Consider the following 27433-nt stretch of genomic DNA (forward strand, 5'->3'; position numbering starts at 1 on the left):
AAAAAAAATCAATGAATCCCAGAGCTGTTTTTTTGAAAACATTAACAAAATAGATAGACTGCCAACCAGACTAATAAAGAATAAAAGAGAGAAGAATCAAATAGACACAATAGAAAATGATAAAAGGGATATCACCACTGATCCCACAGAAAAACAAACTACCATCAGAGAATACTATAAACACTCTATGCAAATAAACTAGAAAATCTAGAAGAAATCAATAAATTCCTGGACACATACACCCTCCCAAGTCTAAACCAGGGAGAAGTCAAATCCCTGAATAGATCAATAACAAGTTCTAAAGTTGAGGCAGTAGTTAATAGCCTTTCAACCAAAAAAAAAAAAAAAAAAAAGCCCAAGATCAGACAGATTCACAGCCAAATTCTCCCAGAGGTACAAAGAGGAGCTGGTACCATTCCTTCTGAAACCATTCCAAACAACAGAAAAAGGATTCCTCCCTAACTCATTTTATGAGGCCAGTGTCATCCTGATACCAAAACCTGGCAGAGACTCAACAAAAAAGAAAATTTCAGGTCAATATCCCTGATGTGAAAAACCTCAATACAATACTGGCAAACCAAATCCAGAAGCACATCAAAAAACTTATCCACCATGATCAAGTTGGCTTCATTCCTGGGATGCAAGGCTGGTTCAACATATGCAAATCAATAAATATAATCTATCACATAAACAGAACCAATGACAAAAATCATGTGATTATCTCAATAGATGCTGAAAAGGCCTTCAATAAAATTCAACACCCCTTCATGCTAAAACCCTCTCATGCTAAAAACTAGGCACTGAAGGAACATATCTCAAAATAATAAGAGCTATTTATGACAAACCTACAGCCAACAGCATACTGAATGGGAAAAAGCTGGAAGCATTCCCTTTGAAAACTGGCACAAGTCAACAATGCCCTCTCTCACCACTCCTATTCACCACAGTATTGGACGTTCTGGCTAGGGCAATCAGGCAAGAGAAAGAAATAAAGGGCATTCGAACAAGAAGAGATGAAGTCAAATTGTCTCTGCTTGCAGATGACATGATTGTATATTTAGAAAACCCCCTCACCTCAGTCCAAAATTTCCTTAAGCTGATAAGCAAATTCAGCAAAGTCTCAGGATACAAAATATATGTGCAAAAATCACAAGCATTCCTATACACCAATAACAGACAAACAGAGAGCCAAATCATGAGTGAACTCCCATTCACAATTGCTTCAAAGAGAATAAAATACTTAGGAATACAACTTACAAGGGATGTGAAGGACCTCTTCATAGAGAACTACAAATCACTGTTCAAGTAAATAAGAGAGGACAAAAACAAATGGAAAAACATTCTATGCTCATGGATAGGAATAATCAATATTGTCAAAATGGCCATACTGCCCAAAGTAATTTATAGATTCAGTGCTATCCCCATCAAGCTACCATTGACTTTCTTCACAGAATTGTAAAAAAACTACTTTAAATTTCACACAGAACCAAAAAAGAGCTCATATAGCCAAGAAAATCCTAAGCAAAAAGAACAAAGCTGGAGGCATCACACTACCTGACTTCAAACTATACTACAAGACTACAGTAACCAAAACAGCATGGTACTGGTACCAAAACAGATATATAGACCAATGGAACAGAATAGAGGCCTCAGAAATAATGCCACACATCTGAAACCATCTGATCTTTGACAAATCTGACAAAAACAAGCAATGGGGAAATGATTCCCTATTTAATAAGTGGTGTTGGGAAAATTGGCTAGCCATAACTGGATCTCTTCCTTACACCTTATACAAAAATTAACTCAAGATGGATTAAAGACTTAAATATAATACCTAAAACCATAAAAAACCTAGAAGAAAACCTCAGCAATACCATTCAGGACATAGGCATGGGCAAAGACTTCATGACTACAACACCAAAAGCAATGGCAACAAAACCAAAATTGACAAATGGGATCTAATTAAAATAAAGAGTTTCTGCACAGCAAAAGAAACTATCATCGGAGTGAACAGGCAACCTACAGAATGGGAGAAAATTTTTGCAATCTCTCCATCTGACAAAGGGCTAATATCCAGAATCTACAAGGAACTTAAACAAATTTACAAGAAAAAAACAAGCCCATCAAAAAGTGGGCGAAGGATATGAACAGACACTTCTCAAAAGAAGACATTTATGTGGCCAACAAACATATGAAAAAACGTTCATCATCTCTGGTCATTAGAGAAATGCAAATCAAAACCACAACGAGATACCGTCTCCTGCCAGTTAGAATGGCAATCATTAAAAAGTCAGGAAACAACAGATGCTGGAGAGGACATGGAGAAATAGGAATGCTTTTACACTGTTGGTGGGAGTGTAAATTAGTTCAACCATTGTGGAAGACAGTGTGGCAATTCCTCAAGGATCTAGAATCAGAAATACCATTTGACCCAGCAATTCCATTACTAGGTATATACCCAATACCCAGGATTATAAATCATTCTGCTATAAAGACACATGCACATGTATGTTTATTGTGGCACTGTTCACAATAGCAAAGACTTGGAACCAACCCAAATGTCCATCAGTGACAGACTGGATAAAGAAAATGTGGCACATAAACACCATGGAATACTATGCAGCCATAAAAAAGGATGAGTTCACGTCCTTTGCAGGGACATGGATGAAGCTGGAAACCATCATTCTCAGCACACTAACACAGGTACAGAAAACCAAACACTACATGTTCTCACTCATAAGTAGTAGTTGAACAATGAGAACACATGGACACAGGGAAGGGAACATCACACACCGGGGACTGTTGCAGGGTGGGAGGCTAGAGGAGGGATAGCATTAGGAGAAATACCTAATGTGGATGATGGGTTGATGGGTGCAGCAAACTACCATGGCACGTGTATACCTATATAACCAACCTGTACATTCTGCACATGTATCCCAGAACTTAAAGTATAATAATAAAAAAAAGAAAGAAAACAACCTAATGCTCCAACAAAAACTTTCAAATATCTGTAGCACTAGTTATGTACCAAAATAAAAGTCTGTGTTACTGAAGAGGAGAATTTGAGATAATTTATTCTCAAAAAGATCATAGCACCTAGATGTTCTATTTGGAATTACAGCATCTGTGGTCAATTCATTGACACATACATATGACACAAAAATAATGGTGGGCATAAAGGGATGTAATAACGCTCATTTATACTTTAAAAAACATATTCTAAAGCATTTCTGATTGTTGTCTGGCCTCTACCAGACACATACTTGCTGACATTCCATTTTATGACCCGAACAAGTAAATGCAACAGACAGATCAACTTAGCGTACAATGAAAATCCAGTATCTCTTTAAATGAACAAGATTTCCAAAATCAAAAATCAAAGTTGTAAACAACAAAGTAAAAGCAGCCTAAACTACTCAGCAAACGACATGCTTCAATTGCTTGTGGTTTGGAAGGAACCACATATGTACAGTCAACTTGATGTACAGTCATCAGGAGCTAAATAATCATCCAAGACCTCTTGAATGACCCTCAGCTGTGCCATCTCTGCCCATCTGGTGTTCCATTTGCCCACGGGCACAAGCTTGCTTGCTCATTTTCACATCAAAATGGCTATATATTGCTTTGTCCTTGAATTTCTTATCCTCTCTGTCAATCATGCTTGCTTAGCTAAGCTCCATTCGAGAGCTACTGCAATCATATCCAAATAATCTGTGTATCCATGTCCCAATTTATGAACACACACACACATCTCCCACAATTTGTTTTGTTACACTGAGGAGCAGGTCATAAGTACTATTATTATTATTACTGTTGGCCACCAATGAGGTTTCTTTCCATCTTTTAAGTTACTGCTAATTTGCAAAACATTTCTAATATACATATAAAATACAAAACAGCCCAATAAGAACTGTATTTGTTTAATGGTTCACAGTGATCTTTGGACTATATCATTTGGCACATCCACTTGGAATGGGGATTTGGTTGACAGAGACTTAATGAACAAGAGCAATCCTACTAATTTTGAGAAATCTCATGCTGAGAAGCAAAAACATGACAAATGTTTGTAAAAATTTCTGATTAAGTCACTTTACTAAACATACTCTTTAAAGATCTCAAATATTAGACTGTGAACCCACTTTAAATTTCCTTAGCGCCTTTCAATACAACATGTTGAAATTTGCACATTGTTAAGAAAAGACATGGAAAATAGAGAGAAACATCTGGCTTTGTTACTTAGAAAACACAGTAACTGTCAATTCCCCGATGCTGGCAAGCACCTCAAAACACACACTAGATTTGCAAGGCCAATTTAGTGTTAGAAAGGCAGCTGGCTCTAGTCTCTTCCTTCCCAAATGGTCATTGACATCTTAAACTTCAAATGTTTACTGTTTTACAACACAGGAAAATGCTGTTATTTGGGAAAAAATAACCTAAAATTAGTGTTTTTTGTTTGTTTGTTTTCTACTGTGGAAAGCAATGTTTTCTCCACTAAACACACACACACACACACACATACATACACATAACTGGGTTAGAAAAATAACATGCAAAATTTTTACTTGAAGAGGTTTTCTAGAATTGATAAACTGTTCTATGAATGTAAGTTTCACCTATATGACCTCTCTGAGCTCAGTGAGGGTACTGTCTGGGAAAAGTAAAATTATGGGCATTTCTGCAAAAAGTGGAATGGTCTCAAAAACCCAGTAGATGACTTTGGGCCCACACTTCAGAAAGTGTAGAGAGAACTCTAGCACAATGGTTCTTAAATTTTGCTGCACTTTAGAATTCCCTAAGAATTTCCCAAAAATGTGGGGATCAGAATTTTCCCCAGAGATATGAATTTAGTTGGTCTGGGGTCTGGCCTGGGCATCAGGACTTTCAAAAGCTCCCCAAGTGATTCTAATGTAGCAAAGAATGGAATAACAGCTGCTCTAGTATTACATGAGCATTGACTGATAAAGTTCTTAGAACCTGTAGCATCCATTTGTTGGTTGTAGGCAACTTCAGTTTTTTTGGTCATGAAATGGTATCTAGAGGAACTCCTTAGCTAAGTAAATCTGCTTTTAGAAATCTTTAAAATTATCTTCTGGAGTATATTGTTAAAACATTTTTGAAACATTAAAATTAGCACAAAGGAGGTAAAATGAGAAAAGCAAGCTATTTATTAAATTACAAGAAACAGCAATGGAGATAAGTAAATGAAAGGCCACAATTATAATTATCCTTATTAAAGCAATAATTGGCAAATACAGAGGAAGAAGATTGTTATGTTAACTACAAGAGAGCTGAACTTCAGAAAAGTTAAAGATTGAACATTGTAATAAGCATTTTCAAAATGTCATAATGTAGAGGGGAGAAAGGCCCCTGTGCTTGGAAGAACAGTCTAATTTCTGCTTGCTTGCTCTGCAACAGTCACTGATAATAGAAAGCAGTGATGCTAAGGATATACAGTGAATGAGATATGACCCTTACATATCCTAGCTTTCTACTCCTCCCTGTGTGTAGACTCTTTCGCTACCCAACATAAAGAATACTCAGTAAAGAAAGTTTCTGGGAACAGGGTAAGTGTTTAAAATCACCTGAAAACAAAATAAACATATACATCAAAGAATCACTGCAGCTGTAGAGAACTCTACACTGCAGTGACCAGGGCACCAGTATTGGTCCCAACAAGGTTAGTTAGGAAGCGCAGTCAGTGCCCTGCTGAAAAGAAAGAACAACCACTGTATGCAAAAGAGAGACAGTTTAGCTTTCAGCCGTGGTGGGGTGGGGGGAGGGGGAGAAGACTTTGGAGGACTAAGTGGCAACGTTTTGGGATGGCTAGAAAGGAACCACGAGCATAGAGTTACAGAAACGAAATAATACAAAGAATAAACATTGTGGTAAAAAAAAAAAAAAGACAAAGATACGTTCTTATGTCTATTTTGAAGACTGTCATTTGTTACCCAAAAAAACTAAAGGTATCTTCCACTTAATACTCATATTTTGATTAGTATTTTAACTTTTACACATTTTGCTATACAGTTTGCTCACCAATTTGAAGCCCATCGCAAGACAATCAATGAAACTGAAACTTAGCTGTGGCAAGCACCCCAATATCCATCAATTTATTGTTGTGACATCAAAAATGAAATGAAAACTACTAGAAATTAGGTAATAAAAACACATATTTCAAACCTTGTAGAATATGGCCAAAATAAACAGGAAAAAAAAAACTATAGCCAAATGAATTGGTTAGGAAATAAAATACACTGAAAACAAAATAACTAAAGCTTTCAACCCAAGAGGCCAGAAAAAGCACAATAATATTCAGGGTTTCATTCTTTGTCTTCCTTCAGACTCCATTCCTGATGACATGAGTCACCAACTCTAACTCATGTTAATACTTCACACACATCTGTCAGCTTTTGTAGCACTTCTGCTTCCCACTGTCACTTCCTTAGTTCAGAGACTTTTTCTCAAAGAGCTTACTGAAGGAAACTTATAATTGGCTTCTTGGTCACCAGTTTCTACCTATTTCAAAAATAATTTCTGTCCTCACCAGAAAAAAAAAAAAATGATGAACTTTTCTAAAGGATCTAGTAGAAGTCTAGAACTGTAGAGCTATTTGGAAGCATGTCCCCAGGCTGGAGATTAAATTTGGTATATGTGTCAGCTCTCCTTAATAAAATTTCAACACAAAAAAATCAACAACATTTCTAAGTGAAATTTGACATAAGAATAGCTAAGATATTTTTGAAAAGAATAATGAGTGAACACTTGTTCTACTAGATAGCAAAACAGAATAATTAAAACAGCATGCTATCAATGTAGAACTATAAACATAGATCAGTTTTTAATCTAATCAAGAGTCCATATGGATATAAAAGTATAATTAGAAATGTAATATATAACAAAGGTGGCACGTTAAATCAGTGGGTAAAGATGAATCATTAAATAATTGGTGTTTAGATAGTTGGCTATCAATTTAGAACAATTTAGCTCATATCACTCATTAAAATAAGTTCCAGATGGCTACAGAACTACACTTTAGAAGAAATATGAATAATATATACTATTTTAAAAGAATTAGGTAGGTTTATTTGCAGAGATACCATGTATCATTTTGAAGTTTGTGCTTTACAAAACTGATCCATGACCAGAGATCCAAATGAAGTATGACATCCAGCTTTGCCTCTGCTTGTCAAGCTGTATGCTGTGATTCAGAAGGGAATCTTTTCCTAATTTGTCCACTTGTAGTAGGAGCAATATGCACTCTGCCACCAGAAGGAGGCACCTTTTCCTAACTAGCACAAAGGACTTATATGCCAGCAGCAACCTATAAATAAGTTAGTAGTAAATAGTCGATTTGTACATACATAAATGCTTTTTTTACACAAATGGTTGCTATAGACTGAATGTGTTTGCTCAAAATTCATATGTTGAGGGCCTAAACCCCAATGTGACAGTATTTGGAGATGTAGCCCTCACAGTGGGAGTCATGCCCTTATAAGAAGAGACACTCAAGTACTTGCTGATTCTCTCTTCACCATGTGAAGTCACAGCAAGATGGCCCCACTCTGCAAGCCAGGAAGAGACCCCTCACCAGAACCTGACCATGCTGGCACGTTGATCTTGGGTTTCTAGCCTTCAGAATAGTGAGAAAATAAATTTCTGTTGTTCAAGTCACCCAGTCTATGATATTTTGTCATGACAGCCCAGGCTAACTAATACAGTGGTATTATATTGTTAAATGTATTGTGATTTTTATTGCTGTTCTTAAACTTGATTTTGTATAGGTACATACAAAATAGATAGCATGTATGTGTATGCATTTAAAAACAATAAAAGCAATGACTTTTATAGAAGAGACTACATGAGGGTAGTGGTTAAGGGCACTTTTGCTTTAACTTTAATTTTTATAATAATGTCCTCATTTTTACATTTTACTTAGAATATTTTTAAAATACTCATTTAAAATGTACCTATATATGTACTACATAAAATCTTTAAGAACAGCAGCAAAAACCACAATACTTTTTTTTTTTTTTTTTGAGATGGAGTCTCGCTCTGTCATCCAGGCTGGAGTGCAATGGCATGATCTCGGCTCACTGCAACCCCAGCCTCCCGGGTTCAAGCAATTCTCCTGCCTCAGCCTCCGCCTCCTGAGTAGCTGGAATTACAGGTACCACTGCCACCAGGCCTGGCTAAAAAAGCACAATACATTTAATAATATAATAACATTGTATTAGTTAGCTTGGGCCATCGTGACAAAATACCGTAGACTGAGTGACTTGAACAACAGAAATTTATTTGTTCACTATTCTGGAGGCTAGAAGCCCAAGATCTAGGTGCCAGCATGGTCAGGTTCTGGTGAGGGCTCTCTTTCTGGCTTGAAGTGTGGCCTTCTTGCTTTAATATTTTGAGAAAAAATACGTTAGTATTTCATGATGTAAAAGTCAATTGATAGGAATCACTTATATTTAATGAATACTTACTGTGTTCCAGGCAGTGAATATGTTACATTCAATGTATCATTTGATCCTTGCAACAATCTTAAGAAATAGATACTGTTTATATCCCCAATGTACAGATGAGGAAACTGAAGCACAGAGAAGTTAAATAACTCATCCAAAGTTCACACAGCTATAAAGGATAGAGCCAGTATTCTAATGTCAACCAATTCTAGAGCCTTCCCTCTTAATCTCAATGGCACGTTGAGAAATAAAAATAGGGTATTAGGAGGTTAGTGGAAACTTGGGCAAAAACAATTTCGATAAAATGAAGAGGGCAAAAGACATATTCTAAGAGATTGAGAAGGTAAATGTAATTAATAAAACAATTATATGTCTTGTTTTAATGTTGAACCACATGAAATTGCCAATACTCAACCATTTTGACCTACAAAAATGGAATTTTATGTGGTTCAACCTAATATATAATTTTATTTATTTATTTTTGAGATGGAGTCTTGCTCTGTCGCCCAGGCTGGAGTGCAGTGGTGCGATCTTGGCTCACTGCAAGCTCCGCCTCCCGGGTTCACGCCATTCTCCTGCCTCAGCCTCCCGAGTAGCTGGGACTACAGGTGCCTGCCACCATGCCCAGTTAATTTTTTTGTATTTTTTTTTTTTAGCAGAGACAGGGTTTCACCGTGTTAGCCAGGATGGTCTCTATCTCCTGACCTCATGATCCGCCTGCCTCGGCCTCCCAAAGTGCTGGGATTACAGGCGTGAGCCACTGTGCCCCACTGAATATTGTTTTCAAGAAATATAATCTTAGAATTTAAAAATAGAAAAGGGAAGTAAATGACATAAGTTTTCAAACCCTCAAGGATATGTGTGTGTGTTCTGAACACAGATCTGGAAACTGCTTCAAGCCAGCTTATTCTGATATGGAAAAAAAGTGTCCGTAGTTAAAATATCAAACACAAGGTTTATGAATTGCATTTCAGTAGTACAGAAAAATGTTTTAACCAATCAACCAAATTTCTTAGTGCTATGTAGTTATGAAAGAAGACAACTTCTGGTTACTATCAAAAGCAAAACCTATCAGTAATTTTGTATGTTGAACTCTATCTCCCTAAGTCACAAAATGAGGAATATACTTCTATAATATTATAAAAAGTTTCCTGAGAATTATATCTCTTATATATACTGATATTTTAAAGGCCTTTTTCACTGATTTTCCATTGGCAAATAAGCATTGGACTCATAATTATCTGAATCTACAGTATTTTAACATAAGAGTTGAACAAACAGATCATAGGCCCTTAAAAGTTGATTAACTCTGTCCTCAGAAGTTATCCAGTTCAGTTTTACAGAGGACAAAACAGAGCCTGTGGAGGTGGAATGACAGACTTTCCCAAGGTCATATAAAATTCAAAGAGTCAAGACTAAAACCTTGGTCTCCGGGCTCCTAGTCTTTAGTACTCTTTTTAGTATCTTATAATATGCCTATTTTTTTGTGTTACGTAATGCAGATTAATCTGATTTTCCTTTTCTTCTTTTTCAACTGAAGTTCTGAATCAGCTAATCTTGATAATTATTGGGACAGGAAGCAAAAACTGAAATGACTCTGTAATCAAAGAAGCTCCCTGACTATGAGGGGTAATTTTAGTGGAAGCCTGTCTCCTAATGCTGGAACTACATATCTGTTCTGTTTTCCCCATTCCTTATAATTTCTGTGGCTCTCTTTCATTTTGCTAGGATAGCTTTAGACTGATCAATCTGCCTTTGCCTTGCCCTTTAGTATTTAGCTGTTTGGGAATTCTTATCCACCTCCTTGTTTCTGACCCATGGCCTCTATCCACTTAGGTCTTGGTTTGTGTTTGTTAATCTGGGTTCTCATTGATGGCTTCACCTTCTAACCATTAGCCCTGGCTTTGCTATATTCTCAGTTCTCTCAGTAATAGATTATACTAAACTCTAAAATCCTGAGCTACCTGGGAAATAATGTGCATTTTGTACAGAAAATCCTTAGGAATGCTTAGCATCTATTTGAAACTCCAGATTCAATCTACAACCTCAGTGATTAGAGTTTGAGATAACAGTCACATGGGTCACAAAGGAAGCTTCCTAGATACAAATGAACCTCATTGTATCCAATGGTTATGCCTTCCAAAGTTATATGTAAGTCTGAGGGGCAATTTTCAAGATAGGTTTTATTTGTTACAGCAATTTTAGGTTCCCAGTGAAATTAAGCAGAAAGTATAGAGTTCCAGGAAATCTTTTTAGAGTGACTAAGGTAAATATATCAGGGAAGATCACTATTTAAAGGAAATTTACTGTGATTTATGATATGAAATGAGAGCTCTCTCTTCTTTATCTTTTGTGAAAACCACTAAGGAGCTAGCTAAATTAGATAACTATGCCAGTTATCAGTGTAATGCCTCACAGCTCCACCCTTCATTGTCTGCTCTTTGAAAATGGAGGTGGACCCTCTATCTGTCCCTTGCCACTGGCAAAATATTAAGCTGTGTCAGAAGAGGGTGCTTGAAGGACACTGCAGAGGAAGGGGATTTCCTTCCTGGTTCGTGTGTTTATGCCTTCTTGTTCATACTGTACAGCTGCCAGCAGCACGTGTAGGGGACACAAGTGTTGCTGTGTCCATGGAGTTCCAATGGCACACTGATGGTCAGTCCCATCAAATTTCAAAGGTACTTCTATGGTCAGATTTCCACTGAGCCTTGCAAGCATCTCAATAATTGGCTTCCAGCTTTGGCCTGCCTGCACCCAAGTTGGGTGTTCCCTGTTTGCCTAGTGACTATTGAGCTAGCTCTGTCTTAATCCACCTGAGAACTTCACCATTCAGAGGGGTCATGACCATAGCTTCTACAGTAAGGTGTGAATCCCAACCATGGAGAGGGCTCCTCAGTTCCAAACTTGGTTCTTCCATGGGAACCCTCCTTAAGTCCAAAGGTATTCTTTAGCATGCTATTTATCTCTTTATATAGAAAGGATTTCCTGTTAGAGTTTATCATTCTTTCTCTTAAACTTTCCCTGTTCAAATTACTATACATTTTTTGTCTCCTAATCGACCCTAACTGATACAGTAACTTTGCAAAAAATAACTTAAATCTCTTATTGTACTCACATGTAAACTGAGGAGACTAGGCTACTTGATCTCAAATGTCCTTTCCAGGTCTAAAATTACATATTTCTAGGAAATTCCAGATTTTTTTCAGGTATTGGGCATGCCCTAAGTATGTTATAATAAACACCACACAGCACTGTATAATTGTGTACTGTCTTCCCCAGCCTCTGTCACAGTAAATGGGTTTTCCTTCTTATTTGAATAATGGTTTTCTCCTTCTGGGTCAAGAGATAGTTACAGCAGCAGCCAGTATCATTTTATGCACACAGTGGGTAATCAAATACTATCAAATCCTCTGTGAGGGTTTTAACTAGGAAGCTATCTAAGGAACAAAATGAAAAACCGGAGGTTAATGTATGAATATGAGAATTTAAAATGCATTATAGATATCATTGTATTCATTTGTGAATATAAATATTGAAAGGATACATTAAGTATAGAAAAATGCTCCCTCTGATATTATTTATTCTAACTCATTGCAAAAGACTCCATTCACCACCTCCATTTCCACACAATTTTAAATTTTCTTTTACCTTTCTCTGTCTTTTAGTGACTGTTCAGCCATTAATTTCTTCAGTTCTTCTAGACGCTGAAGATCTCTCATTTCCATTTCTTGCCACTTCTGTTTTTTCATAGCCCAGTATTTTTTAATCTATTGTATAAATGTTACATAAAATTTAAATTAACAACAGATATGTAAAAATGAGGGGAAAAGCCATAACCATATCCACTGGTTCATATTACAAAATTGAATTTAAAGGGCACTTCATCTTTTTTGTTTCATAGATATGCTTATAATATATTGGCAACAGAAAAATAAATTAAAACATGAAGGTAGATGCCCTGAGAAACTGCAAGGTTTAACAATTTCTGCAATGAATGGAAATATAACTTGTGCTGAGACCTAAGGTTTAATCTATGGTTAAAATAATCAACTTTCCAGAGAACTACAATAAAAGTATGTTATTGTCTCTAAAGTATATGATCTAGCTGTTACTCAAGAATATTTTTATCTTTTTATGGTAATGCAGTCTTTAACAAATATAGCATTCAAACTATTTTTATTTTAAAAGCATTAGTTTATTTATGCTAATGGACAGCAGGATGTTGAAAGCTTTATGCTTCTGGGGAAGTGGCAGGAGATAGGTGGGAGGAAGAAGGAAAAGAGCAAATTAGCAGGGTTGTGGTATATAGTACTTCTGACTTATGTGGTAAAATAAAGGTCAGGCTTATCAAGTGCAAAAAGGTGACAGCAATGTTAATAGTAGGCCTGTTTTACTTCCCTTTTCCAGAAATGTAAGCAAAATGAGAAAACCAGAAGTAGGTATGAGCTGTTTTCAGGGAGCTGAAACCCTTATTCAGGATTTCCCAGTGGGATGAGACAATGAATGTTTATTTGACAGAGGCCCTTTCCACCACTCTGGCCTGCCATGTTGTGCCTGGGTCAAGAGACTGGCTCTTGAAGGGGAGTACCTCAATGGTACATAGTGAGTGACTGGCAGCAGGGGGTCTATTCTAGAAGCTGGGCTAGCCCTACCCCCAAGGTGGCATTTCCTCTTCTGAGACAGAGGTGAATAGGAAAATCTAAGTGGTTTCCTGACTTGCCAACATGGTCTCTGATTTCTGGGAGAATCAAAAGAAGCATCCCAAGCACCATCGCCACAAACAAAGCAACTCTGCAGCCACAAGAGCAACATCTGTTCAATGTTTAATGAATAACTAAATAAGCCCAATGTGCAGTGATATCCACTCTAGATATGACAGAGCTCTGGATTTAGAGAGAACAGAGATAAAGCTAGAAAGGCAGCAGCACCCAAGATGGAGCGTGACAGAGAGGGTGGGTGCAGGAGAGAGAGGAAACATTGATTGACAAGGAGTGTTCTAGAGTCCTAACTGATAAATGCCAGGGAATTCTATTAATGACAGACACGGAAATGTTAGCAATGATTATGTCATCTCCATCTGGGAATTATAAACAAGCTTTATCTTATTCTTTTCTGCATCACCTTATTTTTGCAATGAATCATATTTCTTTTATAATCAGAAAAAAATTAAGCTACTTCAAAACAAATTTTTTTAAAAGAACATATATGAAATCAAAGAGCATTTTTCTCTGGGTTAAAACAGACCAATAATATTTCCTTACTCCCAGCATTGGCCTTGGAGAAAGTCAGTGGCTCTTTTGCAGACAATCCCTTGACGACAAGCAGAGTAACCCCGGGTTGCTGGCGTCCTTAGATTTCTGACACCACTTGATCACTTGATACACTGTCCTGTGCAGGCCCTAGACGTATGTTATACCTGGAACTTTCTGCAATCTCAAGACTAATTATTTCCATCTTTGACTCTCTGGTACCTTCAGGCATTGCTATAGTATAAGTGTGCTCTCTCTCTCTCTCCCCCTCTCGCTCGCTCTCTCTCTCGATCTAATCCTTTTCAGTGCTTTCTACTGAGCCCTGTGGAACCCCTGTGTCATCATATGTAAAACTCCCTACATCTTCAACCTTCAGAAAACTATTTCCTTGTTTTCGCTGAAATTCTCTGGAGTGAAGGATACTCATATTCTGATACCCTATGTGCCATTTGGCTGGGGAATAGCTTGGGCATTTTCCTCATTGTTAACTGCCTATTTCAGGCCATTGTGATATGTAGAATTCTTTCTCCCTTTGGTGTTAACACCACATGGATATATCACCCTCTACCTGTTGTTTTCATTGGCATGTGTAAATTTCCAAGTCACTCCCAAATTTTCATCAAGAATTCAGATACTTTAGTCACAGTCTTCTCAAACACAGGCAACTTCGGCCTGTCTGAATGCCCTTCCAACCTTCCTAGACAACTTCAGCATCTGTCTGAATGCCTTCCAAACTGTTTTTCTCATAATTCGATGACTTCCTCCATTCTAGGGAACTTTCTCTTCCTCCAGAATTCTATTATCATTGAAAACAGTTCCAACTGGGAAATCCTGAATAATAGCAATAGACTCTGTGACCAGAACCTACCCTCCCATTTCCCATCATCCTCTGGTCTCCAGTTATATAATGCTATTTCCCTAGTGCATCTCTCATCACAAAGCTTTGCTAATTAATATACTTTTCTCTTCTCCCACTAGGCTGCAAGAATTGTGATATATTCAGCTAAAGTGTCTAAAACATAGCATGTACTTAATAACCATTTGATTGATGACATAATTGTAGGAACTAGTACTAAATTTATGGTTTCAATTGAATCTTCAATGACAATAAGCATTCCATTTATGAATTCCTGGACAATGCCTCTCAATTTCTCATAGTGATATGCTAAAACCTGTTCACTATGTTCAGCTCCATACCTGCTGCTATTTCCTCACTTTCATCAGAGCAAATAGAAGCTCTACAAGATACCTTTCTTAATGTTCAGCCCATCAGAAGAAGAGGTATTCTTCCTTCTGTTCAAGACTAATGCCTCACCTGGGCTGCAGATCCCATTCCCAATTCCACCTTCTTCATGGCCCCCCTCTTCATCTATCTCCTCCTCTCCCCTGTACCTTCAGCTTCTCGCTCTTTGCTGCTTCCTTCTCACATGGAATTAAACATAATTTTATCCCATTACAATAATTCATAAATTCTTTAGAACCCCAAGATTGTAGCATCATACATTTCATTGTTCCTCTTTGGGCAGGCATCTTAGCATACTTGCTTTCTCCCATGTGCACATCTTCTATTTCACTCCTCACCCATGGTATTCCTACCTCTGTGCTCCACTCCAAAGTCACTGCTCTCACTAGTGAGTTCCAAAGGATCAGATCAATATCCTTTTCCATCATGATTTTACTTGATGTCTCTGTGTATTTGATTCTATTAACCCTTACCTATAGTATTAAACCCTTATTGACTTTGGGACTTAGACATTCATTTGTTCAACAAGTATTTGTTGAGCACATGATACTGGTACTTCAAAAGAAATGAAGCCTCTGCCTTGTGGAACTGAGACTTTGTAGAAAGGGAGACAGATAGTAAATGAATGAATGAATGGAATATTACATGTTGTATTAACCTCTAAGAAAGGGATAAGTAGAGTGATGGTTTAGAAAAATTTGAGTAGAATTAGTAGAAGGTATCTTTTAAATGTCTTAAATAGGACATTTGGATGACATGACATTTGTTTGAAAACCTGGTAGATGAGAGTGAAACACCCATGGGAAGAGATGAAGGACAGTACATTGGGAAGAGGGTGCAACAGCATTGGATGGGGAAGACCTCACATATGTTGAGAGCTGGGAAGAGGCCAGGGAGCTGGAGCAGGTGGCATAGGTTAAGATTAGAAGCAAGATTGGAGAGCTGCATGGGGGTTAGATGATTTGGCCAGGATATGATTCTAGAAACAAGGAAAAGCCATTGAAGAGACTAAAGCAAACGGTAGCATGATCTGACTTATACTTTAAAAAGAAAGCTCTGGATATGAAGTGGAGCATGGGTAGTAGAGAAGCTAAGGAGAAACAGGGAGACCAGATAGAAGGAAAAGGCAGCGCTGGTCCCTGGACTCAGGAGATGGATTCAAGTGTTCAGATCTGAGATGTGCTTTTGAGGAGAATCGGAGGGCTCATTGAGAGATTCCAGGAGGGCTCATTGAGAGATTCCATGTGAAGATTGGAGGAAAGACTAATCAAGGACAATTCCTAGGTTTTTTGCTTGAACAGCTTGTTGAATGGTGATACTAGTAACTGAGATAGAAGATTGGGAGAATAATAGGCTTGGAAAAGGAAGAAAATTGAGAACTCAGTTTTGAACATATAACACTTGACAAGCCCATAAGACCTCTAAGTGGAGGGGCCAGACGAACATCTGAAGGCACAGATGGGTGGCTTAGGGGAGAACTCAGTGCTGGAGACCTAAATTAAGGAGATAGCCACATAAACAGTATTTGACACAAGAGGACTGGATGAGGTCTCCAGTATGAGGATGTAAACAGGAAAGAGAATGTGGTTATGCACTCTCATGCTTATTTGCTTTTCTGCACAGCTTTCTCTACTAGAATGACTTAATTTCCCTCTTCCACCTGTCAAACTCACTCTATCTTTAAGATCAGAACAAATGCCACCTCCTTCTTGAATCTTCTCCTGAGCCCTCTAGAAAAACAGTAGCTCCAACCATGGCACTCCAATAGCTTATAGTTTATGACCCTCCTTTCTTTGACTACCTGCATTCCTTTACTTTTTTCATGAGGTTCTGCCCCTGGATCTTTACCAATATATTTGGGCATTTACTACATGCCTGGAAAGTTCTGCCCTGCCTTATTGCTTGGTAAATCCTTCCTATCCATCCTTTAAAGACTCAGTTTTAGCATTGCCTTCTCAGCCTTTCTCCCTCTCCTCTCCTCCAGACATAGCTAGCTGTACCTTCTAAGGCATTATTTGTGTATTCTTAGCATAGCATTTCCCATATTAATCTGCATTATTTATCTTTGTATCCTTACTACATTGTATCATGTCTAACACATAAGAGGGTATAATTGTTCACTCTTAGGTGACTGGAAGCTTCTTCTGGTCTCCGGTCCAAGAATAACAAAGTTGTGCATGGGAACCAGAAGAGCAGTTTTCTTTTCAGGATGGTAAAGGCCGAACTAAGTACTTCCTAAGGACAGTTCCATTCACTTTTCATCAATTAATTCATCCTACAATGTATGTATCAAGAATTATTAGCTTTGCAAGCCTCAAACTGAAGTAAAAACTAAGGGTATTTAACTAGTCCTTTGGGACATTTGTTGAGACAGAGATTTTAAATGTATTGATTGTTGAAGGATTCTTACTATATTCCAATGATAGAAGAATCAGAGAGTCAGCATATGATAAGAGTTGAATTTATAGCTTGTCTCTTTACTTCCACATGAAGTTTACAGAAAAACAAAACAAGCACTCATTATCCCCTATCTCCTCTTATTATTATACTTCTGATTTGTATTGAATGTAAGATGTTTATTTTCACAATCCCACATTTTGTTCATTTTAATAAAGTTAAGCCAGTAAAAGTGTAATAAATACTGTAGAAATAAAAACTGTAGAAACTATTCACCATGTAGATTTTGGAGCCAAAATAATGTCATGATACTTTTCAGTCTAAGATCATTTTTATATCCTACTTTACTTTTGTAATCTTTCAGACTTGTTTCCTATTAAAAACTATACTTGTAAACAGAACATTTATAATATTAGAGTATCTCAAAGTTTAACTTTAAAAAAAACTTGAACCACTATTATACAACCATTAAATTCAACATGAAATAAGAACTTCTTTTTTATACATAGGAAGCAGAAAGTTAGGACAAAAGGATTAGAGCAGCAAACAGTTGGTCTCTTATTTCACGCTGTGTGATGTTGAATCTTTGAACACATAGACTTCTGTACATTGTTGTCAGGTCATTATCTCTGACCTGTGACTCAGTCAGAAGGAAGTCATAACACTTAACCAGACTCATAAAAGATACGAAGTTCAAAGCATCCAGTTCCAGTCCCCATAAGCCATTAAGATAAAGCACATTTTTATTCCATTTTCTAGATTCTAATTAGATAGTTCTTTGCATCTTAAAGATATTCTTTTTTAAGGTAGAGACTAGAATGGTGGTTATTAGAGGCTGGGAAGGGTAAGGGGCAGGGGATGAAGAGAAGTTGTTTCATGCATATTAAACTACAGTTAAATAGAAGGAATAAATTCTAGTGTTCAATAGCACGGGTAGGATGACTATAGTTAATCACAATTCATTGTATATTTCAAAATATCTAGAAAAGAATATTCGGAATGTTCCCAACACAAAGAAACGATACATGTTTGAGGTGATGAATATCCCAATTACCCTGACCTGATTATTACATGTTTTATGCATGTATCAAATATCCCAGGTACCCCAGAAATTTGTACAATCACTACGCATCAATTATTTAAAAAGATCCCCTTTCTACTTTTGGCCTGGAATATGCAACTCCACACAAAAAGTATGTTTTACATATAACATAGCATTGTATATGTTATATATCTATATGTTACATATAACATAGCATTGTTATATGTAAAAACATAACAGGACGTCTTAATAGAAAAGTATGCTTTTTTTTACTATAATTTTTCCCATGTACTTCATTTAGATCAATGATGGTCCCTGCACCCCCTAAAATCACCACCAATTGAAGCATGACCCCTCTTTCTATGTGATCAATTTTACAATCATCTATATTTTGCCACATACATTTTTACAACTTTGTGTGAAATTCTGAATGGTAAGGAGCATGCCTTGTACTATCATATTTATTTGTATCTAGTATTGCACCTTTCAGATAAGAGATGCAAGGTATACATTTGCTAAACTGACCCAATGAGAAAGAACATAGAAAGATAGCATTGCCCAAAATACTTTTCTTATATCAGTTCATATGAATCCAAAAACATCTGGATAGGCAACTTTTCAAACAGTGAGCCAGTTCATTTAGCCAGTTCATGCAGGGGTATGGAGGTGCATTTAATCCCAACAGAGAATGGGGACCTGGTATGTCTCTAGGTCAAATTGCTCATGGAAGCCAGATTAAAGGTATTCTATGCTTAGTTATTCCTACTGTCAAAACCTTTCAGCCAACATTATCTCTTCTGTAGTTTGATGGTGTGCTTCTGTGTGCTGCAACCTAGGACTGGCTTAAGTTTCTGAATAAAAAATTGGCTTCAGGTTGGGTGCAGTGCCTCACGCCTGTAATCCCACTGAGGCGGGTGGAGCACGAGGTCAAGAGATAGAGACCATCCTGGCCAACATGGTGAAACCCCATCTCTACTAAAAATACAAAAATTAGCTGGGCGTGGTGGCGTGCACCTGTAATCCTAGCTACTCGGGAGGCTGAGGCAGGAGAATCACTTGAACCTGGGAGACAGAGATTGTAGTGGGCCGAGATTACGCCATTGCACTCCAGCCTGGGCAACAGAGCGAGATTCTGTCTTAAAAAAAAAAAAAAGGCTTCAAAAGATTTACCTTCCAGGGCATTTATTATGCAAAGATAGAAAAACTCTCTACATGAGTAAGAAACCAGAGTTAATCCTTGGTTTTCAAAATAGAAAGTCAATTTGGCAACCATCCTGCCTGGTTATTTGAACTTAATAGATCTCCTTTCAGACTACAATTAAAACTGTTTGCATTTCAGCTACTTATCAGTGCCCTAAACTTGAACATTTTAGCAACCAATCTCCAAGATGATAAACAAGCTTATCTACCTCCGCTAGGAGGGTAAATTGTCATACTTTTTCTGAAGAATAAATGTTAAAAAATAAAAATAAGAAAATAACTAGCAAAAATCTTAAGAATTAAGAAATAAACTTTTAAGAATTAACAGGCAGGAACCTATGCAAAGATTTGTATGCAGGTATGTTCATCACAACCTTAAAAGGGTGAAAAAATTGGAAACAATACAATGATCCCAAATTGTAAGATTTGCAAATACACTATTCTGATGCAACACTATGCAACCACTAAAAATTATGCAGCAGGAGAAAAAGGGGAAAATATGCAAAATGTTGATCAATGAGAAAAAAATCTGGTTAAAAATAACCTATATTGTGTGATTCTAGTTAAGTTAAAGTTGTTGGATATGTAGAAAAAAGAGTGTAAAGACATCATTAATTTTCTTTTGGCAGTGGTTTAGGATTTCGAGTGATTTTTATTGTATTTTGTATGCTTGTTTGCATTTTCCAAATTATCTACAATGGACATAAAATACTTTATAATTACACAATGGAGCCTTTCTGAAGGTGGAGGGTGGGAGGAGAGAAAGGATGAGGAAAATAACTAATGGGTACTAGGCTTAATACTTGGGTGATGCAATAATCTGTACAACAAACCCCCATGACACAAGTTTACCTATGTAACAAACCTGTGCTTGTACCCCTAAACTTTAAATAAAAGTTAAAAATAATAATAGTAATAACTACAAAAGCATATTGTATATATTATGTGTAAGTATATTATGGCCAGTTTTTATAAAGTCTGGCCAAGGAAATTAATATTTGGGAGGAGCACGTACGGGGCATAACTCTTATTCATTCCTGAAGTTTCCAAATTCTATTCCTGTATCAGGTCAAATGACAAGAATCCTATATATATTTCTATGTAACATTTTTATTTTTTTTATCACCTTGCATGTGGCAGCAGTTTCATTTTCTATAGAAAAGTTTCAAAGAATTATGATTTAATTTTATGCCACAGGTCTTATAAAGGCTGGTGCAATCTCATAAGAGGATTGACTTACGCTCTTGTAAAATTTCTACTGAAAATGCTATCCATTGAGTGGGTTGTACTCCTCCTCCCAGTGCTACCAGCTCCTGATCTGCTGGTATGTTCTCTACTATCAGCAAATAAGAGCTAAATGTTTCCCTCTAACTTTAACCATGCTCAATTACAACACCCTTCTTTAGTCTTGGTTTGCTGACATAATGATATTCCCATTCCCTTAATTTCTCATCTTTTGTTCTTTTACTGACTTTCTCTTTTAATGATTCCTAATAGGAAACAGATGGCACACTGAAAATTAGGATAAGTTAAGAAGAATGTAATAAGCGGACAACTGACAAAGGAGGGTGGGAATGCAGGGCAACCACAAGGACTCATGCAGTGCTGGGCGAGGAGGACCGCCGACAGGAGCTGAGACCTCTGGTGAAGGACACAACTGATCAGCACAATCCTGCAGGACAAGGAGCTGGAGAAACAACTCTCCAAACCCCACACCTCTCCCTCACCTTGATCTCCCATGTTCCACTTTGGCTGAACCAAACCAAAAGCCAGAGGTCAAGGAAGCCATTTGTGAAAACTGTTACGGAGCAGAATGGAGAGTGATACGACTCAGGGAGAAGATATCCAGCACAAGAGTGTTAATGCCTTTTATTATAAATTGTTTGGAAGTAGATGATGTCTATATGCATAAATAAATAACATTAATCTCTTTTAGGTGATGTTCACTTTGGTCACTTATGTGAGCATTTTCCCATAGCAAACCTTCCCACTCAAATTGGCAATAAGCTATTTTCTGCTGTGATGCAGTCCCATGTCCTTATAACATGATGAGCCAAGAAAGTATTCCTGGGTAAACACATTAGTTATCTCCTCCTTAATTGAAATGCCAGGTGGATTAAAAAATAACTGTCATGTCTTCTTTAGGAGGAAGGTCTGTTTTCAGTATGGGCATTGAAATATTGCATAATGATCGTGTCATATGTTGATATTGCTGAAATGAATTTGTCTATAATCTTGTTTAATTTCTCTCGTTTCACTATTCATTAAGAAGGGAGTATATAGACTGAGGATGTTGTATTTCAAAACCTGAAGTGTCAGAGAGAGTGAAAAGTGAAAAGTAATCAAACCTAAGTCATTCAATCGTGGCTTAGAGCCGAGGTGATTTTTAAAATCATTTAATCCAAACACCTCATTTTACAACTAAGGAGGCAAAACCCACAGAGCTTACATAACTTGCCAAGGTCACTGCTCTTGTTAAGACCTCTCAGCTTGGCATGCTTTCCTCTATACCATAACATCAAAGGAGAGTGGTATACTTTTCATTCATTGAATTCATTTATTCAACCACTATTTTTGAGTGCCCTGTGCCGGCACTGGGTCTAAAGCAATAAAGAAACTACACAAATTCTCTTTTCTCATGGGGCTTACATTCTAGAAGTGGAAGTGAAGATAGTCAATAAATAGATGTCAGGGAGTGACAAGTGCTAAGGAAAAAATGAAGAAGGATAAATAGATAGTGACAGGCAAAGAGGATGCCATTTTTGTTGGGCCATCAAGGGCTTTCTTTCTAAGATGACATTTGTGCAGGACCCTGAATGCTGTGCAGGAGTGACTCATGCAGACATCTGGGAGCGCATTGTTCCAATCCTGGGCAAAAGGCTTAGGGGGACATATGCTTGAGTGTTCACGGAGTAGGAAGTAGGTTGCTTGGGCTGGAGCTCAACAATGGGAAGAGGGGTAGGATATGGGATCTAAGAGGTATTGGAGCAGAGCAGGGAGGCAGATCACACAGGGCCAGGTATGTCCCTGCTAGACCTCTAGATTCTATTCTGAGTAGAATGGGAAGTCATTGACGTGTTTTCTGCTGAGGAGTGACATGATCTAAAGTGAGTTTTAGAATGATTGGTCAGTCTGCTGTGTGGGAAACTGATTGGAAAGGCAGAGTGGAAATGGAAAGGGAAGGGGCAGATAAATTAATTAGGATATTAGGAAGCTATTATAATAGTACTAATTATATTTTAAAGGTAGAGCCTTCTATCCATGCCAACAGGTAAGGGTATAATGGGGGAAATAGAGGTCAAAGAGGACACCAAGGCTTTTGACCTGAGTGCTAGGGGACTAGATTTCCATTTTCTGAGAAAAGAAAAACTAGGGAAAGAGTATGTTTGGAGAGAAAAGCAAGAATATAGTTTGGGAATATTAGATTTGAGGAGTTACACATGTGAGTTTGGAGTTCAAAAGAAAAGTCCAGGCCAGAGGTATGAATTAGTATTAGGAAATAAATGGTATATGAAGTCATATGGGTTGGTTGAGATCACTAGAGAGTACACATACTGACAGGACTGACACGCCCCCCCCCCCCCCCAGGAGACTCCAAAGCTTAGAAGATGGAATGGTGAGGAGGATTCATCCAAGTTTACTGAGGGGAAGATACCAGTAAGACAGAGGAACAAAGAAAGAGTGGCTTCCTAGAAGCCAAAGGAATCAAGTTTTCCAAGGAGGAGGCAGTGATCAATTCTATCATAATAATTCAAGTAAGGTGAGGACAAAGAATTGATGACTGAAATACAGAGGTAAGTAATGACATTGGCAAGTGCAACATTGCTTGAGCAAGGGACAAAATGGTTCAAGAGGGAATGGGAGAAGAGAAGCTGGAGACACTGTGTATAGGCCAGGGAATGATGAGATTTTCTGAAGGGGGGATGTGGGATCGAGGGAGGATAGTTTATAGATGGAGGCCATAATGGTGTATTTTTAGGGTACCTGGAAAGAGCTAGAAAAAGCGGGGATGGTGGTGGGAGAGAAATTGGGATAACCTTGAGCAGGAGAAAGGGGATAGGATTCCATGCACAAATGGAGGGACTAGCCTTAGACAGGAGCATGACATGTCATGCACTGTGAAAAAAGGTAAGGGGAGGGGAGGGGTACAGATTCTGAGAGGTGGGCAGATGTCATATTGGAAACCTGTGGAAATTCTCTTCTTGTGAAATATGATGTCAGTAGGAAAAGAAATCACACCAAAATCGTTACATTTTCTTCAGCCTACTTAACAAAAGAATGGCACCAAGGAGGCAATGAAGAAGGTATTTTTTATCTATTCCATAACACATGTCTTGATACTTCAACTATGATCAAATTATAATGGTCTGGTTTCCTGTAAAGTGTTTAGACATAATAATTCATTATCCCAGGGAGAAGAATCTTAAAACAATTTTAAGAAGCATAGGGAGACAGACATAGTAAGCGGTGTGGACTTTTAGAACACAAAAGAAATTCTACTAGAAAGCAGGCAAGCAACAACAAAGAGTTTTAAGATTATCAATTACTTATCCATTGAATAGTTCTGAGTAAACCAGGACAGGACCAAAGCCATTAAAGTGACCTGAAAGTAAATAGTTTGAAACTGAGATTTCTCAAAATTAGTTAATCACAAAATTGACAGCACATAGCAATCATGATGATGGGGAGCATAGCACAGTGTCTAAAATCAGACCGGTCAGACCACTCAGGTTCAAATCCTCACTGCACACTTAATGTTCATGTGACTTCGGGGAAATTATATAACCCCTATGTGCCTCAGTTTCTTCATTTATGAAATAAGGATCATATTAGTATCTACCCCTTAGGGCTGTTAAGAAGGTTAAATGAACATGGAATACTGCCTTGCACATAGCAAGTACTGTTTAGGTATCTGTTAATTAAATCAAATTCCTATGAATAATCAAGACCTAGTCAGAAAGTATAGTCAAAAATTTATACCTGGAGGTAAACTCAAGATTCTTTCTCTAAAATTGTCTAATGGGAAATCTTTCCCAGAAAAACAAATATATCTGGCTCCTGATTATCCAGGCTTCTCTCACTCTCTCTCTCTCTTTCTGGGTTTTGCTTAAAACTACATCCTGACAGAGGGTAGAAAGATTCTATCAGCTTTTCTACCTTTTAAAAAGATGCTCTACTGGAAGTTTTTATTTTTACAAGACAGCTGAAACCGAAAAGTGAGCTTCTTGGATTACCATTCTATCATCTGTGGGTTACCACCACACGTTTTCTGTTACCTATTGACTCATATACTGTACCAAGAGTTGACCGTATGCTCAGTCTCATGTTAGAAGGTGAATGTTAATTTCAGTTAATTTAAAGTTAATAGGGTTAATTTAAAGTTAATTTAAATTAACTCCTATTCTACTTAATTTCTTTACACATACAATAATGCTAAAAGAACCAATATTAAATCTTCAGAAAATAAGGTTTGAATCCCAGTTTATTTTGGAGTCCTATCTACAAAAAATATATGCTATCTTCTCCTTTTGACCATTATATTATCCTGACAGTTAATTTACCAATTAGGTTTCTTTTTTTAGTTCCCATATTTGGAGTACTCCATCAGATTCTCAAAGAAAAAGACTAATAACTAAATAAAAAATACTCCCTTAAACTTTGCAAGATCACATGTTTAGGAATTATTAATTGAAAGAATCACAAAAGGGAGGGTAGGAAGCAGTTCATCAGAGCAGCCCTCAGCCAAGTAGGGACACTTCAGCTCTACTGGCAGCAAGTTCCTTTGCAGTGAGGATGCTTGCTCTGAAAGATCTCAGTGGATGGATGTTAGAACCAAGCTCAAGTTGGTGTTCGGAGTGCTTCAAAGACATGTTTCCGGGGTCCAAGAAGTCTATGGGAGTTCTTATATTCCATATTCTCAGGTTTACGAACATGTAAAAAGAGTGCTATACGCCAGTTTTAGATCATCTGAATGGCACTGTACTATTGAGTCCTGCCATGGTGTTTTTATTTGTGTTCACATTTCAGGTGGCCCTAGTAACATAATATATAAACTGACAATATTTATAGTTTAAGTCATGTTTGTCTAACTGGGATCCAGTTAGATCACTCTTTCTGTCTCTCTCTGTCTCACTCACACACACACAAACACACACACACATGCACACACACACCCCTCTTTAAAAGAAGTCTCAGTCTCTCTGTTACACAAGGTTAACAAGGAGAGTCATGAGGGAAAAGGACCTGGAAGAAATGGATGACCTGGGCCAGGACCAGCAGGTACCATCTCACAGCGCCCTCTCTGCTATGTATTGGCTTCCAGGCAACATTCTGATTTTCCCACTACCTGAAGCCCTGAGATCTGTATCACTCTCCCTCCTCAACAGCAGAGCATTCAATGGAGATGAAAGGCAAACAGTCAAAAGCATTTGAAGAAAACTGCAGAGGACAGTCCCACATCCTGCAGTCCCCACAGTGCACCATGCCTTCAACAACAATTAAAGGCCTCAATGGAAACAGATAAATTAATAGAAAGAGAGTCTTTTGGAGTCAGTCACGGCAAAAAGTCTATACTCTAAGGCCTGAACTTTGATTAGCTATAGCAAAACTATAACTTCTGTTAGCATAAGAGCATTCACACTAGGAAGCAGTCAGACCAGCATGGGCCAGTGTAAAGACACATGCCCAAATTACAGTTTGATGATACTGGAACAGGAAATAAAAGGAGGTCTAAGCATGGATGAGAACAAAGCCACTCTCCTAACTGCCCCAACTTAGGTTAATGTTAGGTTAGGTTAGGTTAAGGCTTTGTCAATACTCCCTGAGAAAGGCAGGAAGTAAATCTCAAAGTCACACTCTACATGTGTGTGTACACATGCATATACATATATTTGCATATACATGTATGAATGTATGTATATGCACATACATATTTAATTTGCTATACATAGGCATGCTTAATTTAACCAGTGACAAACTCTATATAGTTCATTTCATTTTATATTTTTAGTTTTTCTCTATTAACTCTTTTTGTTGTGCTTGTAAAGTCTGAAGCTAAAAGACATCCTTCTGCATTATTAATAAGAGCTTCCACTGACCTAAGAATTGTACATCATTTTGTGGCAGAGCAGGTAAACACCTCCCTTTAAACAGAGACCAGAAAGGGGGCAATTTCTTGAGTGGATGATCTCTTATAATTGCATGAGGTATGGAGAATGGGGGACTGGGTATAATACATGTCACAATAAAGGCACTTGGTATGTACTTATTGAACAAGCGAATAAATGAATGATCATTTTGTTTGGACCCTTAATGTCCCATTTGGAATCATACACAATCTTATTGTCAATGTATCTTACTAGGAGTTGATACCATTATCCTATGTTAAAGGGTGGGGAGGCTATTGGAGAGGAGGCAAATGCCACACAGGACATTGGTACCAATACTCAATATAACAGTAAATGAAATATGTTGAGCCATAGTATTTTCTGAAAGGTGACTTTGGGATTTCAAAATAAAACACAGATTAGAAGACTTATGTATATAGTTTAAAATAAGATCAGCAAGTCACGAAGTCATGAAACTTATGAAGTTAGTGTATGTTTTATTTGTTTGAACTGTTTAGGTGCTAATGAGTACATTTTGTTGATGATTGCCATTTAGAACAACAGGATGTACAAATGAGTCAAAGATTCTTTGGTTTAAGGTGGATAACTACAGATAACTATTTCTGCATGCCCTATGCTGTAATTAGAACATTTCTTCTTACTTGACCTTTCAAAGGATTCCACAGTCACTAGTGTTGGTAGAGTTCTACCACTCTAGAGACATTCTGCTACCAGGT

General features: G+C 37.5%; 1 protein-coding gene across 1 annotated transcript in view; it reads right to left on the reverse strand.

Annotated features, from left to right (window-relative positions):
- Nucleotides 1-27433, reverse strand: part of CCDC148 (coiled-coil domain containing 148) — a 183839-nt gene that overhangs the window by 41417 nt on the left and 114989 nt on the right. Inside the window, exon 11 of the mRNA XM_015110191.3 lies at nt 12108-12226. Within this exon, the coding sequence (XP_014965677.2) occupies nt 12108-12226 (119 nt within the window). The remainder of the gene's footprint in view (nt 1-12107; nt 12227-27433) is intronic.

This window comes from Macaca mulatta, chromosome 12 (genome assembly GCF_049350105.2).
Source record: "Macaca mulatta isolate MMU2019108-1 chromosome 12, T2T-MMU8v2.0, whole genome shotgun sequence".
NCBI lineage: Eukaryota > Metazoa > Chordata > Mammalia > Primates > Cercopithecidae > Macaca > Macaca mulatta.